This window comes from Tursiops truncatus, chromosome 5, assembly GCF_011762595.2.
Source record: "Tursiops truncatus isolate mTurTru1 chromosome 5, mTurTru1.mat.Y, whole genome shotgun sequence".
Taxonomy (NCBI): domain Eukaryota; kingdom Metazoa; phylum Chordata; class Mammalia; order Artiodactyla; family Delphinidae; genus Tursiops; species Tursiops truncatus.
The window spans coordinates 44,878,017-44,903,037 of record NC_047038.1 but is presented as its reverse complement, the minus strand read 5'-3'; the positions used below and the strand labels follow the sequence as shown (position 1 = coordinate 44,903,037).

The 25,021-nt window shown below is 34.0% G+C and overlaps 1 protein-coding gene across 17 annotated transcripts in view; it reads left to right on the top strand.

Annotated features, from left to right (window-relative positions):
- Positions 1–25,021, top strand: part of LCORL (ligand dependent nuclear receptor corepressor like) — a 166,104-nt gene that overhangs the window by 51,149 nt on the left and 89,934 nt on the right. For 6 of the 17 annotated variants that reach the window (XM_019928432.3, XM_073805106.1, XM_073805100.1 and 3 more), the window contains exons 3-4: positions 11,454–11,533; positions 12,428–12,557. In XM_019928432.3, coding sequence (XP_019783991.1) covers positions 11,454–11,533; positions 12,428–12,557 — 210 coding nt within the window. Of the gene's footprint in view, positions 1–4,268; positions 4,467–8,930; positions 8,994–11,453; positions 11,534–12,427; positions 12,558–14,007; positions 14,055–25,021 lie in introns of those variants that run through there. The other 11 variants (XM_073805109.1, XM_073805096.1, XM_073805095.1 and 8 more) reach the window with 6 other exon arrangements.

Genomic DNA, 25,021 nt, shown 5'->3' with positions numbered 1-25,021 from the left:
AAATAAATATCTCCTGTTGCTTATGATATAGGCAGCCTGGAACTCAGATTGTCATTCTGAGATACGCCGCCATGTGTGTTCAGAGTTTTAATACTATTTGTTATTTCTTATGGCCTCCTCTTCCAAACACTCTAGCATAAATCCTGGTGGAAGATTTTGATCTATGCTATAATTGCTATAATATAGTTTAGTTTTTTTATTACTTGCTTGGAAATGTAGAGCACTAGGAGAGAACATTTTTGTAGACATTTGAAATTTTATAGTACAGCTCATTCACAAAATGGGCAGTGCTAGTATAGATTTTCTACTTTGATTTTGGTACAATTATTTCTGAATCTCGTACCTGTTCAGTTTTATATGCTAATAACTCTTTTAGCTTCTATTCTTCTCTGGTACTTTCCATTCTACAAAGACCCAAGGTATCTTGTATAAATAAATCTTTTGAGTTGAGGCAATCAAAAGTTTTCTACTTATTCTTTTTTTTTTAAATTAATGTTGAGCAGGATAATTGAGTTATGAACCATAGAGCTGGTATCTATGAAAGATCATTTGTGCCAACCACCCACGTTCAGTCAGATAAATGATATCCATGCAGAACATGACTTTTAGGATGGAGACTCTAAAACGTGCCTTATTCTAGTGTATTATCATTCTTATGGCTAAGAGCTTTCTCTTTTATCTCTTAACTGTACTCATTTTTCGTTTTATCGTAGTTTAACACTGCATTAAATATTTTTACCTGATATATTTATAAACACTACTAATTGTAGTTTCACCTATTTTTCTGAGCATGTAAATGAAGAAAGGAAAAATCCGAAGAAACAAGAATTTAACCTGTGCTTGATATTTCTTCAACCTTTCTTTTTAAACCTGCTGTCCTCATTCAGATCAGAAGTCAGCATTATACTTAATTGCCTTCTGATAACCCAAGTTGCAACTTGTAACTCTAAGCGTCTTGCTTCCCTCACTGTCATTTATTTATTTATGTAGTTATGTGTGTATATATTTATGTCTTCGGAAATTAGTTTATTACATAAAGGGCAGAATGTCCTAATGAAATAAATTCTTGTATTTTATATTTAGACTAGTATTTCCTTAGCATACAAGTAACACATGTTCATTTTTGGAAATTAGAGAATACAAATAAATCAGAAAGAAAAAAATTACTCCTAGTTCTATGACCCACAGATAACCTTCACCATTTTTATATAAATTTAAAATATATGTTTAGATGTATTTATTCTTTTATTAAAGTAGTACATACTGTATATACAGTGTATATAGTTTTTTGTGCCTACTGATTTTGTTCACTGGTGTATCATTTGGGTATATAAAGTTCTGGATCATCATTCTTAATGGCAGCACAGTATTACATTGTAGATCTATGGTAATTAATTTAATTAATTTAATACCCTGTTGCTTATACCTCATTCCATTTATTCTTTTAATTCTGATAGATCTTGTACCTTATATCCTCTTTTGTTCTTTTTTTGGTGGGAGGATTTACAAAATTAGCTAAGCTTTTGGTGGGAGGATTTACAAAATTAGCTAAGCTTTGGAACTTAGCTTCTTCTCACACATAGGCACATATTGATGTTGCCCTTTTTCACCCCAGACGTTGTAACTTTTCTCCAGGTTTCTTAGGTAAATTCTTCCTCCTTTTCTTTGCTCTTTTGAATTAAAAAAAAAAGGTTTCTAATCAAAGTTTCAGGCTTAAGAGGGATAATATTAATTGTAGTAATAAATCTGTATCTGTGCAAAGATAAAGACAGCCATACATTTTGAAGGAAGGTTACAACAGAGCTATCAAAGTGTAGAGCCTTTGAAAAGGCATATAGAAGCTATCCATTATAGACATCTCCAGCTTTTTTCTTATCCTCTTCTTAAATAAGTGTGCTTTCTTTGTTATCATTGTTTAAAATGGTTAAATATTTAGATGTTAGGACTACCAAGTGTAGGTATTTCTCATTATACAAATCTGTATGCAAGAATCACATAGGTGAGTGTATGTTTCTAGATAAATCATTGGAAATCTGAACCCTTGTTACTCACTTTCCAAAACTCAGGAACTAGATGAATTGGCTAGCCAAGGGATCCTTGTATATTACTCTAAATTATTTTTATTATAAAATTAAATGCATAGTATTTTTATTTTGTAATACATTTAAGTTAAATAGACTGCATTGCCAATCTGCTACTGCTTCTGTGGAAAAATGTACTCTAAAATTCATAGTGCTACCTTGAAAGTCAACTTTGCCATACAGTGTGTTTTTAATTTTAAGGCTTTTTATCATCTGTATTAGTGTTTTGAGAAGTTTATATTTTAATTCTTGAAATCTATTCAGAGTCACCTCCAGATTGAATGGTTTTGAAAGCTTTTGAGTGTTGCTAATTTTTAATTTGTTGGAAACAAAAGCTTTCTGTCTTCTTTGATCTGTTCTTAGGACTTTTTGTCCTTTTGAGGAAAACATAACTATTATTTCTTTTTGGAGTAAAGTCTCCAAAGAAACTTTGAATGTCATCAATTTTTATGTACTCCTTGAAAAGTTCCCCATACCTTATGCCTCTCTTCTACCAACCCAGAATTCACTTTTCCTGCTATCACATGACTTTTAAGCAGAAATTCACTCTTGTTTTCTGCTTTAGTCAATCCTTTCTCATGTCTTATTGGGGAACCAGTTTCTTTCATTTGTAGGATTGTCTGATTTACTTGCCCTGACTATGGATATTTACAAAATATGAAAAGAGTACAGTAGGCAGGCATAAAGTGGCTGATAGATCCTTATTGGTTTTTCCCTAGCTGTGTCCACATTTCAAAGAGAAATTATGTCAGAGGTATGCAAGCGATTGCATCGTGGCCAAATCCAGCTCACTGACTGTTTTTGAATGGCCTGTGAGCTAAGAATGGTTTTTATGTTTTTAAATAGTTGAAAAAAATCAAAAGAAGATTTAATATTTTGTGGCTTGTGAAAACTATATGAAGTCCATATTTAATGCCCGATTAGTACAGTTTTATTGGAAACAGCCCCTCTTATTTGTTGACATATTGTCTATGGCTTCTTTTGTCCTTCAACAGTAGAGTTGAATGGTTGTGACAGAGACCATATATCCTGCAAAACCTAAAATATTTGCTCTCTGGCTGTTTATATTATAGTAAAGGTTTGCTAATCCCTGACTTATACCACTGACCAACATTTAATATTTTTGGCTTAATATCCTTTTTTTTCCCCAACTGTTAACACTATGATGATGGAGCAAACAAAACTACTTTTTAATAAGATTTATTGGATGACATATTTTGAATGCTTATTTTGTGTTAGGAACTGTGATGAGCAATGAGGAAAGAAAAATGAATAGGTAGTATCTCTTCCTACTAGGAACCCATACCCTAGTATTAACTAAAAAATGAGTAGCTTTCTAATATGAATTGATGCTTATTTATATTAAAACCAGAGAATCTAATACTATTTTATAGTTAGTTATATAAGTTATATTAGCTTTCCTCAATGTGTACACAGAGACTTATCCAAGTGTACAGGCATACCTCAGAGGTATTGCAGGTTCAGTTCCAGACCACTGCAATAAAGAGAATAATGCAATAGAGTGAGTCACATGAATTTTTGGTTTCCCAGTGCATATAAATTTTTTGGTTTCTACAGTTATGTTTACACTATACCGTAGTCTATTAAGTGTGTAATAATAGCATTATGCTAAAAAACAATGTATGTACCTTAAGTTAAAAAAGACTTTATTGCTAAAAAATGCTAACCGTCACTTGAGCCTTTGGCAAGTTGTAATTGTTTTGCTGGTGGAGGGTCTTGCATTGATGTTTATGGCTGCTGACTCATCAGGGTGTTGGTTGCTGAAGATTAGGATGGCTGTGGTGATTTCTTAAAATAAGACAACAATGAAGTCTGCCACACTGATTGACTCTTCCTTTCACAAACAATTTGTAGCATTCAGTGCTATTTGGTAGCATATTAGCCACAGTAGAACTTCTTTCACAATTGGAGTCAGTCCTCTCAAAACCTGCCATTGTTTTATCAACTAATTTTATGTGATATTCTAAATCCTTTGTTGTCATTTCAACAGTCTTCCCAGCATCTTACCAGGAGTAGATTCTATCTCAGGAAACCACTTTCTTTGCTCATCCATAAGAAGCAACTCCTCATCCTTTGAAGTTTTATCATGAGTTTGTAATGATTCAGTCACATTTTCAGGCTCCACTTCTAATTCCAGTTCTCTTGCTATTTCCATCACATCTGCAGTTACCTCCTCCACTGAAGTCCGGAGCCCTTCAAAGTCATCCATGAGGGTTGGAATCAGCTGCTTCAAAACTCCTGTTAATGTTGGTATTTTGACCTCTTCCCATGAATCATGGATGTTCTTCATGGCATCTAGAATGGTGGATCCTTTCCAGAAGGTTTTCAGTTTACTTTGCCCAGATCCATCAGAGGAATCACTATGTATGGCAACTATAACCTTATGAAATGTTTTTCTTAATGATTCCTGGTCAGTGGGCTGCAGAGTGGATATTGTGTTGGCAGGCATGAAAACAACATGAATCTTGTTGTACATCTCCATCAGAGCTCTTAGGTGATCAGGTGCATTATCAACAAGCAGTCACATTCACATTTTGAAAGGAATTTTTTTTTCTGAGCAGTAGGTCTCAACAGTGAGCTTAAAATATTCAGTAAACCATGTTGTCAACAGATGTGCTGTCATCCAGGCTTTGTTGTCCCATTCATAGAGCACAGGTAATGTGGTAAATGAGGACTTTTGGAATGGTAAATGAGCATTGGCTTCAACTTCAAGTTGTCAGCTGCATTAGCCCCTAACAAGAGAGTCAGTCTCTCCTTTGAAGCTCTGAAACCAGTCATTGACTTCTCCTCTTTAGCTATGAAAGTCCCAGATGGCATCTTCTTCCTATATGTGACTGATTTGTCTGAATTTTAAATCTGCTGTTTAGGGTGGCCATCTTCATTGATTATCTTAGGTAGATCTTCTGGATAACTTGCTGCAGCTTCTACATCAGCACTGTTGCTTTACCTTGCACTTTTATGTTATGGAGATGGCTTCCCTCCTTAAACGTCATGAACCAATCTCTGCTAGCTCCAAACTTTTCTCCTGCAGCTTCTTCATCTCTCTCAGTTTTCAATGAAGAGAATTAGGGCCTTGCTCTGGATTAGGCTGTGGCTTAAGGGAATGTTGTGGCTGGCTATCCAGACCACTAAAACTTTCTTATCATTCATGTGTTCACTTTTAATTTCCTTTAAGAACTTTTTCTTTGCATTCACAGCTTGACTGTTTGGCACAAGTGGCCTAGCTTTCAGCCTGTCTCAGCTTTTGATATGCTTTCCTCACTAAGCTTAATCATTTCTAGCTTTTGATTTAAAGCGAGAGACTTGCTGCTACTCCTTTCACTTGAACTCTTAGAGGCCACTGTAGGGTTATTAATTGGCCTAATTTCAATATTGTTGTGTTTCAGGGAATAGGGAAGCCCAGCAAGAGGGAGAGATGTTGGGGACAGGCCAGTTGGTGGAGCAGTCAGAACACACACACAAAGAATATACAATGGAAAAAAGACTGTCTCGTCAGCAAGTGGTACTGGGAACGTTAGACAGCCGCATGCAAATTAATGAAGTTAGAACACGTCCTCACACCATACACAAAAATAACTCAAAATGGCTTAAATACTTAAATATAAGAAATGACACCATAAAATTCCTAGAAGAGAACATAGGCAAAACATTCTCTGACTTAAATCCTACCAGTGTTTTCTTAGGTCAGTCTCCCAAGGCAATAGGAATAAAAGCAAAAATAAGCAAATGAGACCTAATCAAACTTAAAAGCTTTTGTACAGCAAAGGGAACCATAAGCAAAACGAAAAGACGACTTAGACAGAGTGGGAGAAAATATTCGCAAATGATGTGACCGACAAGGGCTTAATTTCCACAATACACAAACATCTTATATAACTCAACAACAACAACCAAAAAAAACCCAGTTGAAAACTGGGTAGAACACCTAAATAGATATTTCTCCAAAGAAGACATACTGTTGGCCAACAGGCACATGATAAGATGCTCAGCATCACTAATTATTAGAGAAATACAAATCAAAACTATAATTATGTACCACCTCAGACCAGTCAGACTTTTTTCTTAAAAAGTTACAATTAACAAATGGCTGGAGAGGGTGTGGAGAAAAGGGGGAACCTTCCTATACTGTTGCTGGGAATGTAAGTTGGTGCAGCCACTGTGGAAAACAGTATAGAGGTTCCTCTAAAAACTAAAAATAGAGTTGCCATATGATTCTGCAGTCCTACTCCTCAGCATACATCCAGACAAAGCTATAATTCAAAAAGGCGCATGCGTCCCTATGTCCATACCAGCACTATTCACAATAGCCAAGACAAGGAAGCAACCTAAATGTCCATTGACAGATGAATGGATAAAGAAGATGTGGTACATATATACAACGGAATATTACTCAACCATAGAAAAGAATGAAATAATACTATTTGCAGCAACATGGATGGACTTAGAGATTATCATACTAAGTGAAGTCAGAAAGGGAAAGACAAATACCATATGATATCACTTATATGCAGAATCTAAAATATGACACAAATGAACTTATCTATGAAATAGAAACAGACTCACAGACATAGGGAACAGACTTGTGGTTGCCAAGAGGGAGTGGGTGGGGGAGGGAAGGATTGGGAGTTTGGGGTTAGCAGACGCAAACCACTATATATAGAATGGATAAACAACAAGGTCCTATTGTATAGCCCAGGGAACTATATTCAATATCTTGTGATAAACCATAATGGAAAAGAATCTTAAAAAGAATATAAATATGTATAACTGAACCACTTTGCTGTACAGCAGAAATTGACACAACGTTGTAAATCAACTCTACTTCAATTAAAAAAAGAACACACATGGAACATTGATTAACTTTGACAACTTATATCGGCACAGTTCTTGGACCCCAAAGCAGTTATAATAGTAATGTCAAAGATCACTGATCACAGATCACCATAGCAAATATAATAATGAAAAAGTTTGAAATGTTGTGAGAATTACCAAAATGTGTGACACAGAGACACAAAGTGAATAAACGCTGTTGGAAAAATGGCATTGATAGACTTGCTCAGCACAGTGTTGCCACAAACCTTCAATTTGTAAAAAAATGCAATATCTGCAAAGTGCAGTAAAGCAAAGTGCAATAAAACAATAAAACTGCCTTATACGGTTGGACTACAGTTTGTTCACCTATTTGAAAGACCTGCTCACTTCCTAGGTTTGGCAATTATGAATAAACCTGCTATAAACATATGTGTGCAAGTTTTTGTGTGAACATACATTTTTAACTCACTTGGTTAAATACCTAGGAGCACCATTGCTGGATCCTTTGGAAAGGAAACACTCTGTTTAGCTTTGTAAGAAGCAGACTATCTTCAAGAGTGGCTGTACTATTTTGTGTTCCCACCAGCAGTGAATTTAGGTTCCTTTTGCTCTACATCCTCACCAGCATTTCATGTTGTCAATGTTTTGGACTTTAACCATTTTAATAGGTGTGTAGTGGTATCTTGTCGTAATTTGCATTTCTCTGATGGCATGTAATATTGAGCACCTTTTCATATGCCTGTTTACTATCTGCATATCGTCTTGGGTGAGGTGTCTGTTCAGACAGGCTTTGGCGTCAAGAATGAGTTAGGAAATATTTCCTCTGCTTCTGTATTCTGGAACAGATTATAGAGAAACCATTTGGGCTGGTGCTTTCTGTTTTGGAAGGCTATTAATTATTGATTTGATTTCTTTGATAAATGCCTGTTGAGGTTACATATATTTTTGTGTGTGAGATATGGTAGATTGTGTCTTTCAAGAAATTTGTCCATTTTATCCAAATCTGTGGGAAACTAATGTTGTCCATAATATTCTTTTGTTACTCTTTTAATGTTCATAGGGTCAGTAGTGATGGCCCATCTTGCATTTCTGATATTTTCTCTTTTTTTCCTTGTTAGCCAGGCTAGAGGTTTATCATTTTATTGATCTTTAAAAAATCAGCTGATCCTAATTTTTTAAAAGGTATAGAATATAAACTGGAAGGATATATTGCAAACTATTAATCGTTATCTCTGGATGATGGGATTATGAATAGTTTTTCTTTTCTCCTTTGTACTTTCAATATAGTTAATATGTAGTTTCATAATGAAAAATTATTTTTTAATTATATTGCCTACTGTTATGTATCTTTTAACAAAGTTATAATCAGTTTTTATGACCTTAATGAAAAATCTAGTTTCAGTATTCTCCTTTTTCACTTTTCATTGAACTTTATCTTTAGGAACTCCAAATTTATTTTCTGTGGCTTGAGGGTACTGAAGAGAATAAAAACATTAAAAAGAAGTGTGATTAGTTAAAAGAAAATGAAAGTAACATCTACTGGACTTCTGTGTTTTGTGTATGTTCTTAATTAATTTTTACTACAGCCTTAAGATGCAATTATTATTATCCTCATTGTACAGTGAGGAAATTGAAGCTCAGAGAAAGTGACTAGCCCAAGGCTACATCTATCAGTAGTATGTGGAAAGACCGTGGTTCACTACAAGGCTCTCTAATTTCAAAGACTGTTATCTTTCCCAGATAAATCAGGTGAATGATTGGAGCCAGACTTTGACCACAAGAATATGTATATATGGTGGAAAGGTTGATTTTTATCATTCATTTACTATCAGTTTCATATATGACATTGCCTTTTATTAATAAGGTTAGTTGTATAAGGTACATATTTTGACCCTTTTTGAGCTTATACCTTCATGTATTAAAGTTTCAAAATGAGAGACAACTTATTTTAGAGATGAATATCTGAATCATTGTCAAATTTTGTTTGAGAGATAAAATGAATGTGTTTTGTTGTAGTGCTTATTTAATTTTTATGACCTGAAAGGACAACCTGGACAGAGGGAGAAGTCTGGCCTCCAGGTGATTTTTCAAAATCGCTTTTCCTATATATAAAAAAAGTATACCATCATCATTTATTTGGACTGAAAATTAAAAGCTGCTATATACAGAGTAATTACTAAATATTTTTAAGTAAATTCATAGATTTCTGAACCCAGTAACATTTAATGGCATTTATGTAATCATTGATTATTCAGTGCCATTTGTTTAACTATGTAGGCATTTATTTTAATTGAATTTCCTTGAAGAACTTCACCTAAAATAACTAAAATAAATGAGGATAATCTCAGCATGCCCAATTTTATTTTACAACTGGTAATGGTCTTAATTAACCCAAAGTTGTTGTCCCTTGAGTCAATATATTTATCACTGAAACTTTATGAAACCTTTCAGTGATTTTTCAGAAATACCTTTTCCAGACCTACCAGCTATTTTTCAAAAATCCCAATGCTGGATTCCTTTCATAGTCCCTATTCATGAGGCCATAATTTTTAAAAGCAGTAAGATTTCCTTGATCTATCAAAATTATGTTATGCTTAGCATATGAGTCAAGTTTTTGCTACAGTAATGCTACATAACAAACAGCTCCAAAATCTGTTTCATGTTTATGGGTGACCTTATTCACTGGAATCTAGGCTGTGGATGGGGATAACATCTCATGATTCCATGTTCCAGACTGAAGGATTAATGGCTTTACGGGCCAAGTTCTTCTGATGTTGGATGGTGGAAATTCAAGAGAATTGGGGAAATTTGCCATGCCTTTAAAAGCCTCTGCTTAGAATGGTATACTGTCACTTCTTCTATATTCATTTCATTGGTCAGAAAGCTGTGCCTCGCTCTCTGTAAGAGACACTGCACAGTCCTATATTCAAGAGTGTGAATCTATGCTTCTGTTGTACTGACTGGGTGAAAGGTTGGAGAAAATTATGAACCTGCATAACTACAATTCTGGGTTTTTAACTGTATAGGTTATGTAAACCTTTTCATTTGTCAGGTTGTTTACAAAAAGTGATCAGTTTTCTTAAGCAGATATTCAATTAAAATTTGTCTTCTTCAAACTAACCTTATTAAATATATGTGTGATAGTACAGGATTTAAAAAATAATGACTAGCGACTCTACCTCGTTAATAATTCACCTCTGCATGATGTTTTGCAGTTTATGAAGTATTTTCATAGTTTTAAAATTTGATCACAAATAAGTTAGGTGATGGGATCCTTATTTTACAGATGTGGAAATTAAAACGAAACCTTTGTGGCTTGGCAAGGCTACAAATAATAAGTTCCATTCCAGATTTTTGGAGACTTCAAATCCAGTCATCTTTCCATTACTCCATACTGGATCTTATGTTCCCATTCCCTCCTCTTTCCAAGCTTAAATAAATAAAAGGAATATTTCTGGAGCACTGCCAAAATCAAAGGAAGCTATCACTGTACTCTTTATATTCCAGCAAATTATATTATCTTCTATTCTGACCTATATATCTGGATTAATGCAAGAGTATCCCACGGGCTAAACCTAAGTAGTATTTATTCATTATCATTCCAGAAGGATGAGTTTGTTTCCTGTGTAGTTTAGCAGAAAACATGTATTCAATTTCATTATGTATTTCAAAAGTATAAGAGAAATTACTGTGGTATACCAGTGCTTTTCAAATTAGTTCCAATGTAGCTGCCTCAGATGATAATAGTTTATGTATTTGAGGTTCTGTGTATGAATTTATTTGGGACAAGAAATTGGAGGGAATTTCTATTGCAAGGAGTAAATTTGAAAAATCACTGTCTATACCAAGTACAGTTAGGATGGCAATGTTATTATATCTTCATAAAATTCCTTCATTAGAAAATGTTTTCCACGAACTCACTAATATATTACAACAGTTGGATTATAAGGAACATTCTTGTGAAAAAAATCCATGTTTGGTATTGAATAATATAACTTGTTTACTTGCTTTTTGCTCTCACTCTTGCAACAAAGCCTTTAGCACGTAATGAAAATCTGATCTGACTTCTTAGCAGTGGATTTCTACTTTTTTCTTGGATAGCATTCCATATTCTCAAATCTGTAGGCTTTTCTGGTGCTTTATTCCATTTCTCTGTTTTATGTTGTCTTTCATGATGTGCAAAATTTATTCCTTTATCCCCATATCTCCCTGTTTGTTCTGACTTCTTTCATAGTGAAAAGAAAAATTAATAGACAATGATAAATTGAATCTTTCAGAAGGCTAGATGATACTTAAAATTCTATTGTTGGAAAATTAATTTATAACCAGCTCATTGTTCTTGCTACTTTGTCTGATAATAGTGCAAAATTACTCTCTGTATTTCTTTCTAGATGTCACCAGTTTAATTTTGGGGGGGGGGCCTTTTCCCCTTACTATTGCAGCTAGCTTTTTTATATGAGCCATTGCTATGGCGAGTGGTAATTTTATTTGTTTTAATAAAGTTAGTGTATTTAATCAATATTTTTCCCTCTTTTGAAGACTGTGAACCAGAAGAGCTGACTGACTGGTCTATGGATGAAAAATGTTCATTTTGTAACCTACAGAGAGAAGCAGTCAGTGTAAGTTTTAGTGCTATGAAATTATGTCTAAACTAATTGCACAATTGTAACACAATTTTTTAAACTTAATTTGTTCTGAGAATTTGTGACTTACAGTGAAATTTAAATACTTGATTTTGGTAATGAGAAGAATATTTTAAAGTCTTATGTTAGAAGTCTAACATTTAGCTTAACTTGCAGGTAAAAATCCCAGCAACATTCTCATCTTTTTTGCTCATTTCACATTTCTTTCTTAAAGCTCTTTGACTCATAAAGTTCAGTTCAGATCTGTTTTGTATTTAGGTAGACACGGGTGAGCCGAGTTTGGTCTGAGACCGCCCTGTAGTCTGATTTCTTAGGAATCAGTGGTTGGAGGATAATGTAGTACTACGTTTTAGCCTTTTACTTTCTCATGAAGTCTTTTGGATATCATAATTATCTCCTGTGAAATGATTAATTATTAGTTTCTACTGTAAACAGGGCATAAAATAGACAAGCAGCATCTTCTTGCATGGTGGGAAGTCCTAATTCTTTATGTACTGTTGTGGGAAGGGCTGAGAAGAAATGGGAATTTGAGAACTTGCACCCATTTTGGTCAGATTAGTGGATAAACATATCTGCTTTGTTCTTAAAACTCTCATTACTGGCATGCTATATAGTGAGTTTATTTAACAATATATTTTATCTGCCCCCACCCCCTTTTTGACAATAGTTTTGCTAAGGAATAAGGCTAGTTTGTCCCTCTATCAAAGATAAATTTCTTTTTTCCCGACTCCTTTCTCAAATCTTATGTTCTGTATATAATTTGACATATTTAAAAGATAAAAAAATAAACAGAATTTTTTTGCCATTTTAAATGGAGCCCCATGTTTAAATAAAAAGTGATTTTTTTATGTTGTTTTCTTCTAATTTTAGGATTGTATACCATCTCTTGATTCTTCACAGTCGACACCAACAGAGGAACTATCATCTCAGGGCCAGTCCAACACTGAAAAGATTGAATGCCAAGCAGAAAATTACCTAAATGCACTCTTTCGAAAGAAAGGTAATATTGATATACTTTGTCATTTAAAATTTGCAGTAGACATCTAAAATGTTTGAATTTTCTCTCACACAAGTTTTTAATATGTCAATCTCTACTCCATTCTTGATTATTTCCTTCTTTGTCCTTAGTTTTTCTTCATATTTTTAGGGACATTAGGATTTGCAATCACTGTAGAGCTGTCTTCTATTAGGCTTTCCTTTTCACCATTCTATTCTCAAATCTCTCCCTGACTTTATTTTCTTAATCTACTATAGGCAGAAGAAAATTTTATATGCTTCTGGTCTTCCTTATTTTGTTTCTGACTTCAAAAGTTCTTTTGTGTTCAATAAGTGATAGATATAATATATTGCAAAGCTGTTTTTAGAAATGTAACAGTTAAATCATTTATCAGCCAGGTCGGTAGTATATTTGCTGGCTTGAGATTTCAGTGTTTCTTTGATAGCTTGAATGTGCTTACTTGACATTACAATGTCAGTGTTGTTCTTTGCTTCCTGTCTATCTAAACATTAAATCCAAATTAGGGCTGTTTTCACTGTTTTCTTGCTTTGATACACATGTATCAGGCAGAAGTTATTTTTATATCTTAAGTTACTTGAGAAAAATACAGAAATATAGACCCTTCCATTTTTTGTTCTTGGCCATTTGCGCAGTAGTAAAGTGTCTTAATTTTTATCACATAGACCTTTGGAATAAGTCATGGTGCAGGGGGAATGAAGGATGGTGGTGGGAGGATCACTGTACCTCCCAGCTTCCTGAGATTGGGGAAAACATTACTGTATTTTCATCTAAGTATTGATAGTGCTTTTACTCCTCTTTTGAATTAGGTAACATCAGATGACTTACAGGTTTTAATCTATAATGTTGAATATAGTCCTCACCTTTGAGAAAGGAAGCTTTTGTTTAGTCTTACTGTTACGAGTTCTTCTATGTGTTGAAATATGAAAATCCTCTGATGAGAAGAACCATTAGTATATTAAAAGGCCTAAAGTTAAGAACTATATATTTTTTTAAGTGCAGGGGACTGAAAACCTTTTCCTGTGTGTTACGAAAGTACTTAGTATTGAGAAATTGGCAGTATCTTTAAAAAACAAATTGTTTTCTTAAAATTTTCTTTATGAACCAATATAAAAATTATTTACATGATTTCTTTAAGAATTTTATATTAACTTAGAAAATTTTATTCTGTCTTTATATTTACATTTATAAGAATTATGTTATCAGACTTACATCACTAAGAGAGCTGGAGAAAATGTATGCATTTACACACATGCATGCAGTAAGTTTCACTCACCTTAGAACTTACTCAGTCGCCTCCTCCTTTGAATAATTTGTAATGGTAGTAGGTAGAAATTAATCAATAATAATGACTTTTAGTATTTGATAGTATGGAGTTAGCCTGTGCTCCATTGCCCTGTTAAGAGTAATCAGTAAAAACTTGGTACTATTTCAGCTGATTCAAGCATCTGGGTCTCCAAGAGGTCTCCTACCAATGGTTGGGTGAGTGTTCATGGATATTTAGTGACCTCTCCATTTGGGGATTTTTTTGGTTTTCTTCAAGATCTTTGAAGGATCACAGAGTTTTTAAATGAAAGATTCTTATTAGTAGTATTTTTGCTTTACTTCAGGTCTTCAGTATTTTTGTCTTTGTTAATTTCTTTATTTGTAGTCCCTCATCACTTTCCAGATTTAATTAAACATAAGGACTTCTCTGCTTGTTTACTTGGTTTTGTTTCTGTTGTTTGTTTTTAATTTCTTTGAATGAAATCATTTTCGAGATTTCCAATATGGTCTGAGCAGGATGAGACTAGAAGATAATAACAGTATCTTTTAAATGGTTTTAACTCCTTTGTTTGTGTATTTGTTTATTTATTTAGTAAGTTCTTTTAACTTTACTTTGAAATAAAAGGCAAAAAATGTGTTTTTAAAGATAGGAAATTCCGAGTATTCGGAAGCAAATAAAATGCTAATAAAGCATCTTGTTAGTGAAGTTTTTATTTGATTCCTGAAAATTTCTCAAACTTGGTCATTTATAGGAGTGCTGCATATTAATAGCGTTAGTATTACTGATACTTTAAATCTGTTGCTTAGTTTGAGGAGCATAAGCACGTGATCATCTTGCCAAAACGTAGAGAAATCTTCTAATATCCCTATTGTAGCTTGTTTATTATCTTTCTTAACTATAGTTTTATGGAAGTTGATGATGTAAGCTGCTGTTATTGAGAACTCACACTTAGGATAATTAAGATGGTTGATGTCATCAATTATGATTGAACACTAAGTCCGTTTTGTGACTTACCTCATTTAATCTCAAAACACTGTTAAGAGATAGGTACTCTTGTTATCGCTTTAACAGACTGAGATAATGAAGCTCAGAGAAGTTTTGTGTTGTGAACGTTTGAATCCTTGGAAGGAATTTTAAAAGGCCAAAGATTTTCTATGTGAGGAACACTTAGATTCTAAGTATTAAGTAGAAAATCATTCCTGTTCTCTACTACTTAGCAGCCTAGAATTAGTATTATTTTATTTGAATTAGGCAGGCTAGAGAGGACCTATGAGACATACAGAGCATTCCATCTTTGCTTTATATGAACATGAACAGCTTTAGTGATTAGTTCCCTTATAGTATTTAATAATTGGAGAAAACTTATTACTTAATCTAAATACAGTTTGGACTATCCCTTATAATTAGAAGCCAGTCAAAAATACTCTTGTAGGGTTGAGTAAGTACAGTCAGGGGAGTGGATATTTTAGTGCAGAGATGAACTTTTAACTAATTTTATATATTCTTTACTTTAGAAATGTTTCAAAATTGAGTTCCTTCTAGAGGTTAACCTAGACAATTGTCTAGAATGCTAGAGTAGAATGAAACCTCCATGATAGTAGGGACTTCTGTTTTGTTAATTGCAGAATCCTTAGTATCTGGAATAGTACTTGTCACATCTTAGATCTTCAGTAAGTATTTTTGAATGAATAAATGAGTACTAAGATAAACTGTCCATATATCTTCCAGTTTCTCTACATATTCAGTGGTATTAGTACTTATTTGTTTTATTTGAAGAAGGAAATTATTTAGCGTGTATGTATTGTTTATCTTTTCCTACTTTGTACTTAAGTATATTGCTGTGTATAGCCTGAATATCAGTCAGTTTATTTGTTTTGAAATGTGGGTAAACATAGGCATATAGATATAAAATGCCTTTTCTGAAGCTGTCCCCATAGGATATGAACTAAACTGTTTTGACTTTGGCTTCACATTCTCTGATCACCTGAAGCAGTGTAAATCACTGGCTTACGATTCAGGAAGATATCTCATCTTTTATTTTTCAGTTAAAGAAGGCTACTTGACTAAATTGGACAGATAGTATGCACGTTGTAGCTGAATGAATCATACTGCTAAGTGTATATAACAAAATAAAGCCTTCCTTCATCAAAATATAATGTTTTTCCTACTTTATCTTTTACCCCCCCCCACACACATTGAGCATTCATGTAACTACTATTCTGGCCTTTTCTTTTCGAAGACCTTGGTATATAGTTGAAAGCTGCTATTAACCAACCTTTCCCCCTTAAATTAATTGTTAGCTAGGTTTTATATAAAGTTTTTCATGGCTCTTTTGAACACAGATCCTTTTCCTTTTAAACTTTTAATTTTTAAGCTCTATAATACTGCATGAAATAAATATTAATACTGCTTATTAATTAATTGGATTATGACTGATACTAAAAACGTTTGACTTCTTAGAAACAGGAGTGTTAAGATTGCTTTTCTCTAAATGCAGGTATCCTAGAATGACTATGTAAATTTGACCTGATTCATTCAGGCCCTAAGCATTTCTTATACAAATGTGCCTTTGTGATAACACGTGGTCATACATTGACTTTTTCTTTATATGTGGGCTGCCTTTTTAGAACTCTTAGGGAACTGTATGTTAGTGTCATAAAATAATCCACATAGCATTATGAGCCACAATCCAGAGGTATCCTTGAAAAGATTTTTCTTATTTTGCCATGTAGAGGATATGAATAAAATTCTAAGAACACACTTAAAATTATAACTATTTAAGATTTTAAGCATTTCTGTTAAAATCACCTTTCTGCCTGCAACACCATCCATAGCAGGAATTGAAGGCCGACTATCAGGTCATTCATTCGTCATCACATGGATTCTTATCTCCTTTTGTCTTTTTTAATCTCTAATTTGACCCAGTCATTTACACCTTTACAAGCACCCAAATTTTCTCCACTGTGTTTTCTGGAACTTGTGGTCTTTCATCAGCAATCCCCTATATCCTCAGTCTTTTCTCTTAATGTTCCCTTTACTTTATTGCTTTAAGTGAAACCTATATATTCATAAAAGATGCTTTTGTAGACCTTTCCCTTGCTGGATGTTTTTAATTCCTTGCTTTATGTAATATGGGGGTGATAAAATTAACAAGCAACTTCTGAGATCTTTATAGCTGCTTTCCAATCATTTATTTGCCATCCTTACTCCAAACCCTGAGCTTGTTTGGAATATCTAAATATTCCATCCATATTATCATGTTGCACACCTCTACCAGCCTTTTCACTTTCTTCCTCCCATCTTAGTTCTTTGTGACTTCAAGTTCTATGTAACTGTTAGGTTCTACATTCTGGCCTCTCAGTTACTTGACCTCTTCATTTCCAATGATCTTTTCCTCCATTCCACTCCAACCACCTTTCCCATGATCATCCCTAGACCTTTGCCACCTCACAAAAATAATTTCAACCATCCCTATTTCTACTACCATTTTATTTCAGTAGTCATCCCAGTATTTTTTTTAACCTCCTTGCAACCCCCAATCTATTGACCATACCACTTCTCACTGTTACTGTCTTACGACTTCACGTCTCTCCTTACTCAGCTCAGATACTGTGCTCAATCGCTGTAATTATCTTTCTGTAAAATTTTAACTCCCTTGCTTCTCTTTTCCTTTGTCATATTTGCTTGTCAGAACCTTATCTGTGTTTTAACCCTATTCGCAATATCTTACACACTTACCCTGGAACAGCTGAACTTGACTAAAGTAAAACACCCTATTATGCTGACTTTCTAAGTCTCACCTAGTCCCTTTCCTCTGTTACAGGTGGTTGTTTTATATCCTTCTCAAAAGTTCACAACTAAAAATTGTGCTTCCTTTTTGTAGCACAATCACCTTCTAACATATTATATAATTTACTTATTTTTATTGTTCATTGTCTTATTCCTTTTGCTAGAATATAAGCACTATGAAGAATTAGATTTTTGTATTTTTGCCTGCTGAGATATCTCAAGCATCTGACAGGTAGTAGATAATTATTTTCTGTACTTTTACCATCTTCACTTCTCAACTCCCCTTTTCTTTTCAACCCATCCCAATTAGACTTTCTTTTCTACTACAACATTGAAATTGTTTTATCAGTTTCATTGGTAATTCCATCTTGTACTATTCAGAGGAAAGTTATTAGTTCTCACCTTATTCAGCTTTTCAGCATCAATTGATAGGGATGAGCACTTCCTTAATCCTGGTTTCTAGGAAACTATATTCTTTTAATGTTTTCCTTGTCTTGCAGATTACTTCTTTCACATGCTCCTTGCTGCTTTTTGTCTTTTTTACCTTTAAATATTGAAGAGCCTAGGAGTTAGTCCTCAGTTGTCTTTTCTTCTCAGTATGCCTTCTCTTACTTGATGGCATCATTTCATCCAGTGGGTTTAACTACGATGTATGTGTTGATGACACCTGAATATTATAGGATTATATCTAATCCTAATCTTTTCTCTAGCTTTACTCTCTTATATCTGTCCACTTGGTATTCTTCAGTAGAATATTCAGTAGCCATCTCAGAATGACCTATCTAAAACAGAACACTTGACTTTACTCTCCCCAAACCTTCCCCTGCCCCAGCCTTTCCTATCTTAGTAAAAAGTATCACCCTTGACCCCAGTTGGTCAGTCCCCAAGCTAGGAGCTTTTCTTGATTCCTCAGTATCCTGTATACCCACATTCAACCTATCATCAACTCCCATTGGTTCTACCTTCAAACCATTTCCATAGCTGCCATCCTAATCCAAGGCACTTCATCTCTGGCATATACTACTTAAAGAGCCTCCTAACTGGTGTCTCTTCTTCTACTTTTCTCTTCCCTAACAATTCATTTTTTCTACACAGAAGGCAAAATGATATTTCTGAAGCCTAAACCAGGACATTATTCCTCTGCCCAAAAGCTTCCAATGGCTTTGCATGTCACTGAGAGTAAAATCTATCAAAAATTCAATCTACATGGCCTACTTCTGCCTCCCCTTTAGCCACATCTCTTATTGTTTATTCTTTTGCAGACTCTGGCTTTTAGCTTTTCCTCAGATGTGCTAACCTTATTCCCACCTTAGGGTCTTCCTACTTGCTGTTGCTGTTACCTCTGTCTGGAATCCTTGTTTGCACTTGAGCATTGCACTCCTTCATATTATCAAACATTACCCTGGCCTGACCACTCGTTGCTCCAACCACCCCATTTATGATAATTCTTTCAGTCAGTCTCTTTCCCATCATTCTTCTTTTCATTTGTCTGTTTGTTTGTTTCCCTGACTCCTCTTTTAGTATCTGTTTGTTATCTGCCACTTCTAGAATATAAGAACAATAAGACAGGGATTTTGTCTATATCTCCTCAGCACCTAGAATTATACCCGGTACAGTTAAAACTCAATAACTTAATTGAGTGCCTGTAGAAGAGGAATATTTTAAAGGTCAACAGTAATGCTTTAAAATCATGATTGTCTATCCAGTTTTTTTAAAATGTTACTTATAGCTGTAGTATGCTAGATCTTTTAGCAAAGTCTTTAATGAGTCCTTGCATGTGATAAGAAAGTTCCAATATTCTAAGATGTTCTAGGAATCAGCCCAAATAATGAAAATATAAGTGATTCTAAATTCCTTTCAGAAATGTTTAGTCATTGAATTATTCTTTCAATGGTTATACACAACTCATAACATTTTGAGGACATAATTTAAATTTTGGGGAAGCAGTGGTTCTTTCATTTATCTTTATATAATTCTTTAGAAGTTTGTCTAAATTATTTCTTTGCATATTCTAATTCAGTTGAGAAAGTGTAGTCTGTTAGGTGAGAGGGAAGACCTAATTCTCAGAAGAGATATAATTCTATTTGGGGCCCTATTTTTTGAATTACCATCTGTCCCTGGGTAGTATTTCTCCCCTGTGCTCTGTCTCTAATACTGCAGATAGTGAAATTAGCCTGTATGTGAATAAATGTAGTAATCTGTATATGCTGTTCAAACTAATGAGTACTGAATTGGAAAAAGCACTTTTTTGTGGAAGTAATAGACAGTTACTACGTGCTATTTAACTGTTTCGTAGTAATCATTTAAAAATCTTTCTAGAATATTTTTCTGATTTTCTTGAGTAACTCATGAATTCACCAGCTGTGTCATCACCTATGTGTTCTTTCATAAAATCCTGCTAATTTACTTCTTTCTTTCCCTGAGTATGACTTTCCCCAGAGCAAGACTAGCATGTTGGCCTTTATAAAACATATTTCTCGTCCATGGTTAGAGAAGTTAATTCATTCAACAACGTTCCACTAAGTTTCCTTCTATATGCCAGGTACCATACTAGTGGAAAAAAGGCAGAAAACATCCCTGTCTTCTGTGTGCTAGTGAGGGGAAGCAGACAGTAAGCAAGTAAATTCTGTTTGTGGTTGAATGTGAATGCGTGCACGCGCACACACACACACACACACACACACACACACCTTTCACACGTGCTGGATATAAATATATATGTAGGTGTTGTGGAGGCAAAGCAGGGAAAGGAGCTTAGGGAATGCCAGGGTAGAGGTGGGAATTGCAGTCTTATAAAGAGCAGTCGAATAACATTTGAGCAAGCGCTAAAAAGAAAAAAAATAGGGTATCAAACTCAAACTACAGAAAACCTGGGGGAAATACATTTCAGGAGTTAAAGCTAATATCAGTTTTGAAAAATTATAGATCAGGCATGTAGGAGGTGATCGCCACTCCCGTTCCTCAGTTTTACAGATTATTTTCCTTTTAAGACCAAGCTAAAATTATAGCATTTAAAAGCAGATAGGGGATTTGGAGATTATTTAACTCTGTTCCTTTACTTACATACAAAGAAGTAACAGTTAAATAACTTGACCAAGCAACATGTACTATAATGTAAACAACTGATTAAATAATGTAAGATAGTTAATGATTATTAATAGTACTTAGTAAAATAATCAAAAAAGCATTTTTAAAATGTTTAATTGATTAAAGAGTTGCCTGCATGAAGTTTGATGGTAATAAAAGAGATGGAGGCTTAGTTCCTGTTGCTGTTTGGTGATGAGTAGTATTAAGTCAGAGTGAGCTGGTGAAGTATTGAACAGGTGAATTAAATGCCTAAGGTTCATCCATGTCTGAATCCATGGAACTAGCTTATCTGAACCATCAGCTGAAGCCACAGAAAAGGCACTGGGATTTTTTTTAAAACTTCTTTTAAAAATGGATGAACTATTTAAGTTCCCGTCACTTGTAGTTTTTCAGCTCCTGGTCACCCTTTAATGTGTGGAGTCTTCTCATATCATGATCAGACTCACTTGTATGAACAGACATTTTATCTGCATGATCTAAAATTTTTTTTTAAAGATTTGATGTCAAGTATTTGTGACTCCTTTATCTTTGCCTGACAAATGATGAGCATCAAGTTGAAAGATTTTCTAATCATAAACTTCACTATGTGATGTTAACAGTTAACATTTCGATGGTCCACTTCATTAAACCCAGCCTCCTTAGCAAGATGTAAGACTTTTTGCTTTACAGTCAACATTTCTTTTAACTCCTTGAAGTTAACAGAAGAATATGCTAGGTTTGTTCATACTCCATTCACTGTTTATTGTGATACTGTTTCCCAAGCCTCATTGACTGAGAGTATCTTTTTATCAAAACACTTTCATAAGTCCTACTTCTAGAAGTGTCAAATGCATCAGCATCCCACAGCAGATATTTCATGCCAAGTGTGAAAAAGAAAAATCTGTGTCACGTGGGTATCTGTCCACTGTTCTACTTTGTCAGAATACCTGTGGCGTCCCTTGGTCCCCCAGTAGGGGCCATGAGATGGGAGATTAAGCAAATTTACTGTTTTTTTAATAGCTCTCAGTTTCTACACACCTCCTGTACTTTAAAGCATCTCTGCAAAATAGAGCATGATTCTCATGTTAAAAAATGTGTGTTTCATAATACATAATAATGTATGAGACTGCAGACCATAAGTATACACTGTACTGGTGGGCTATTTAAGAGATTTTTAGGATAATTTTGATTCTGTGAAATGATTTCTACCTTCTTTGTCAGTTTTAAGTATTATTCCATCATATCCCTCTAAGAGTATTGATTTTAGTAGATTTTGAACTCCTTGGAGGCAAAGACTATTTTAATAATTTTTATTTTTCCAATTCCTTATAAACATTTCTTAGTTTTTTGAATAGAGTTTTGGTCAAAGACATAAATCAAAATCATAGAAGATACTCTTCAACATGTAATATATATTTGCTGCTCAATTTATGTATAATTATGCATTTTAGGGTTAAAGTGAGAACACTGCCTACATGTATGTGTGGTGGAATAACATGGCTCAGCTGCTGAACAGATTTTAGGGTACCATACAGCAGTGTGGTTCAGGGGTGTTGGCAAGGGGCCAAGCAGACACAGGCGAAGCCTGCTCAAAAGACAAGACAAAAGCAGGTTCCTGCTTTCAGTTGCTATATATTCAGGTGTCTTAAAATTTTGCTCTATGAAATATTATGTTTCTAAGATGAGGGGTTTTTTTGTTTGTTTTTTTATGAGAACTGATGTTTATACGTTTCATTCAGTCCTCCTGCTGCAAATTGTGTGTGTTTGTTAGATGCTGTGAAAATAAGGGTTTGTGTTTTTTTAAAACTTCTTGGAAAGCCTACATTTCTTAGAGGTCTGCTTTTCTCTGATTTTTATCTTTTTAAATTTTGTCACTAAGTTTCAATTTCTTCATGTTATTTTAAATTTTTTAAATTAAACCACAATATTTGTTAGTTTGTATGCTTTTAAAACAGTGGTTATGTCTTATTATATACCTAAAAACAGCAGGTTGTTAGATGACTTCAGAGTAAAAACTACTATGACTATTCTTTTGCTTAGTTTCTTTTTAAGATGTACTTTTAAAGCATACATTTAGAAAGTTTTCATTGTCATTGTAAATAATACGTCTAAAAACTCTAATCCAGAATTCTTAAAAGTATGTTTCCTCTTGGTACTTTAGCTGTAAGACTTTAAACCTGATTGTAGTCTGCCTGCAAACTTAAGACAGCCCAACATACTGAATTGGGTGGTATTAGAATCTCAAGATCAGGACCTTTTGAGGAAAGAAAGAAAACTTAATGGCCAAGAACATTAGCTAAAGACTGAAATAGTTCATGTGTCCTGAACTGAAATAATAAGGGAGAGGGAGAAGTATGTTACTAGTCAGCTGTTTTGTTTTTTTTCCAGATAATTTTCTTCATATACTGTGGTTTTGTGGATGATAAACTATAGTGTAAAAAACACCTGAGTTATAAGCCAGCCACTGAATCAATCTACCACCTCAACTTTTTAATAAAAAGTTGAAGTTCTGTCTTGCCATAATTTTGAGTCTGTATTTTCAGTTTCTTAATCTCACATAAAGATCTTTTTTTAGTGCAATTTTTGTAGAAATAGCATTTGTTAAATATGCTCTAACACATGAACTCTCCTATCTCATTTAATATGATATAGTTATAATTCTCTTTTGAATAATTACTTATTCTCTCTGGCACTTTGGAACCTCAGTGGCTGATTAATTCTTTCTGAATTTCTCTTACAAAGATATAAGGAGTCTAGGATTCTAGCAGAGGATTTGATCAAATACTGTACTTGTGAAATGTGATAAATTAGTTTTATAAATTACCATCTCACCATTTTAAATTTACATGTAATTATGAACTGTCAGTTACAGTTTACTATTTGCTGTTGGCTAGTTGTCCATTATATTCACAGCCTGCTCAGACTGTTCTATTGATTGGAACTCATTGATTTGTTATTACCAAGTAGCGATCACCTCCTACCTTTCTCCATATGGATATATATTTGTATGTGTGTGTGTTTTCCCCCTTAAAGTGTTTTGAGTGAAGTCTTCTAAAACGTTTCTATCTTCAGTAGAAAGGGCAAAGCATAAGTTTTACCATGAAACATATATGGATTCAAATCTTGCCCTACCATACATTAGTTACATAGTTCTGATAAACTACTTACCCTTTTATGTGACTTAGTTTTCTCATATGCACAAGAGGCATAATAATTGTGGATGCTTATTTATACTCTGTTGTCTACCCTCACCCACCAAAAAAATAGTTTTATTAAAACAAAAGGTACTAGTTTAGATTTTAGTTTGATAGGTATGCTGTGTGTTCAGTAGTAGCTTCTGGTGGAAAAAAGAATATGGGCTATGGAGTCAAACCTAGATGGGTTGCTTGCTGTTGTGTTTGTTTGTTTTTTAATTAAGAAGCTGTGATATTGGGCAGCTTAACTTGGTGATATTATTGTGAAGATTAATATAATGTAAATGAAACATGCAGCTTAGTGCCATATGTATACTAGGCATCCAGTGAAGAGTAGCCCTATGGTGGATTACACTAATTTTTTTTTTTTGCTTTTGAGTGTACGAGAAATCGAGGCACCAGCATGTAAATGACTTGCTCTACTCATAGTATGGCATAGTAGTTAAGAGGTCAGATTTTGGATTAGACCTGGGTTCTAGTCCTGGTTCTACTACTTACTCAGCCTTGCATGACCTTAGGCAAATTTTTTAACCTCCTTAAGACTAGTTTCCATTTCTATATAATGGGAATAATTGTGGCATTTTTAAGAGGATTATTGTGATGATTAGAAGAGATAATGCATCCAAACTGACCAAGTTGTATATATTATTTATGTGCAGTTTTTCTTGTGTACCAGTTATACCTCAATAAAGTTGGGGAGGGGTGGGAAGAAGAGATAATGTAAGGACTCAGTAATCTAAAACTGCTGCTACTGTTATTTATTATCATTATCATCAGTTACTTGGAATCACAGTAAATCAAAAAAGGAAGATCATATAGGGTTTAGTTCTCAAATTAAGTCTTGTAATCATTAAGAAGATTGTCCTTAGGAGCCCATGAATTAATAACTAACATCAGGGTGTAAGGCATCATACAGTGTCAAAAGTGAGTAGTAATACTTCAGAACTGTCAGCAGTAAATATATCAATAGTACTCTTCGGGTACTTTGGGGGAGTAGAATTGTCAGGTAAACAGAATACAAATTATAACGTTCTTTGTGTTTATTTTATACAAATGAAAAGTCACTTTTTTGCTTTGGTTTCTTAGTTGATAAAATGGGGAAATGTTTGCTAAAGTGTGTTGATATATTGTTA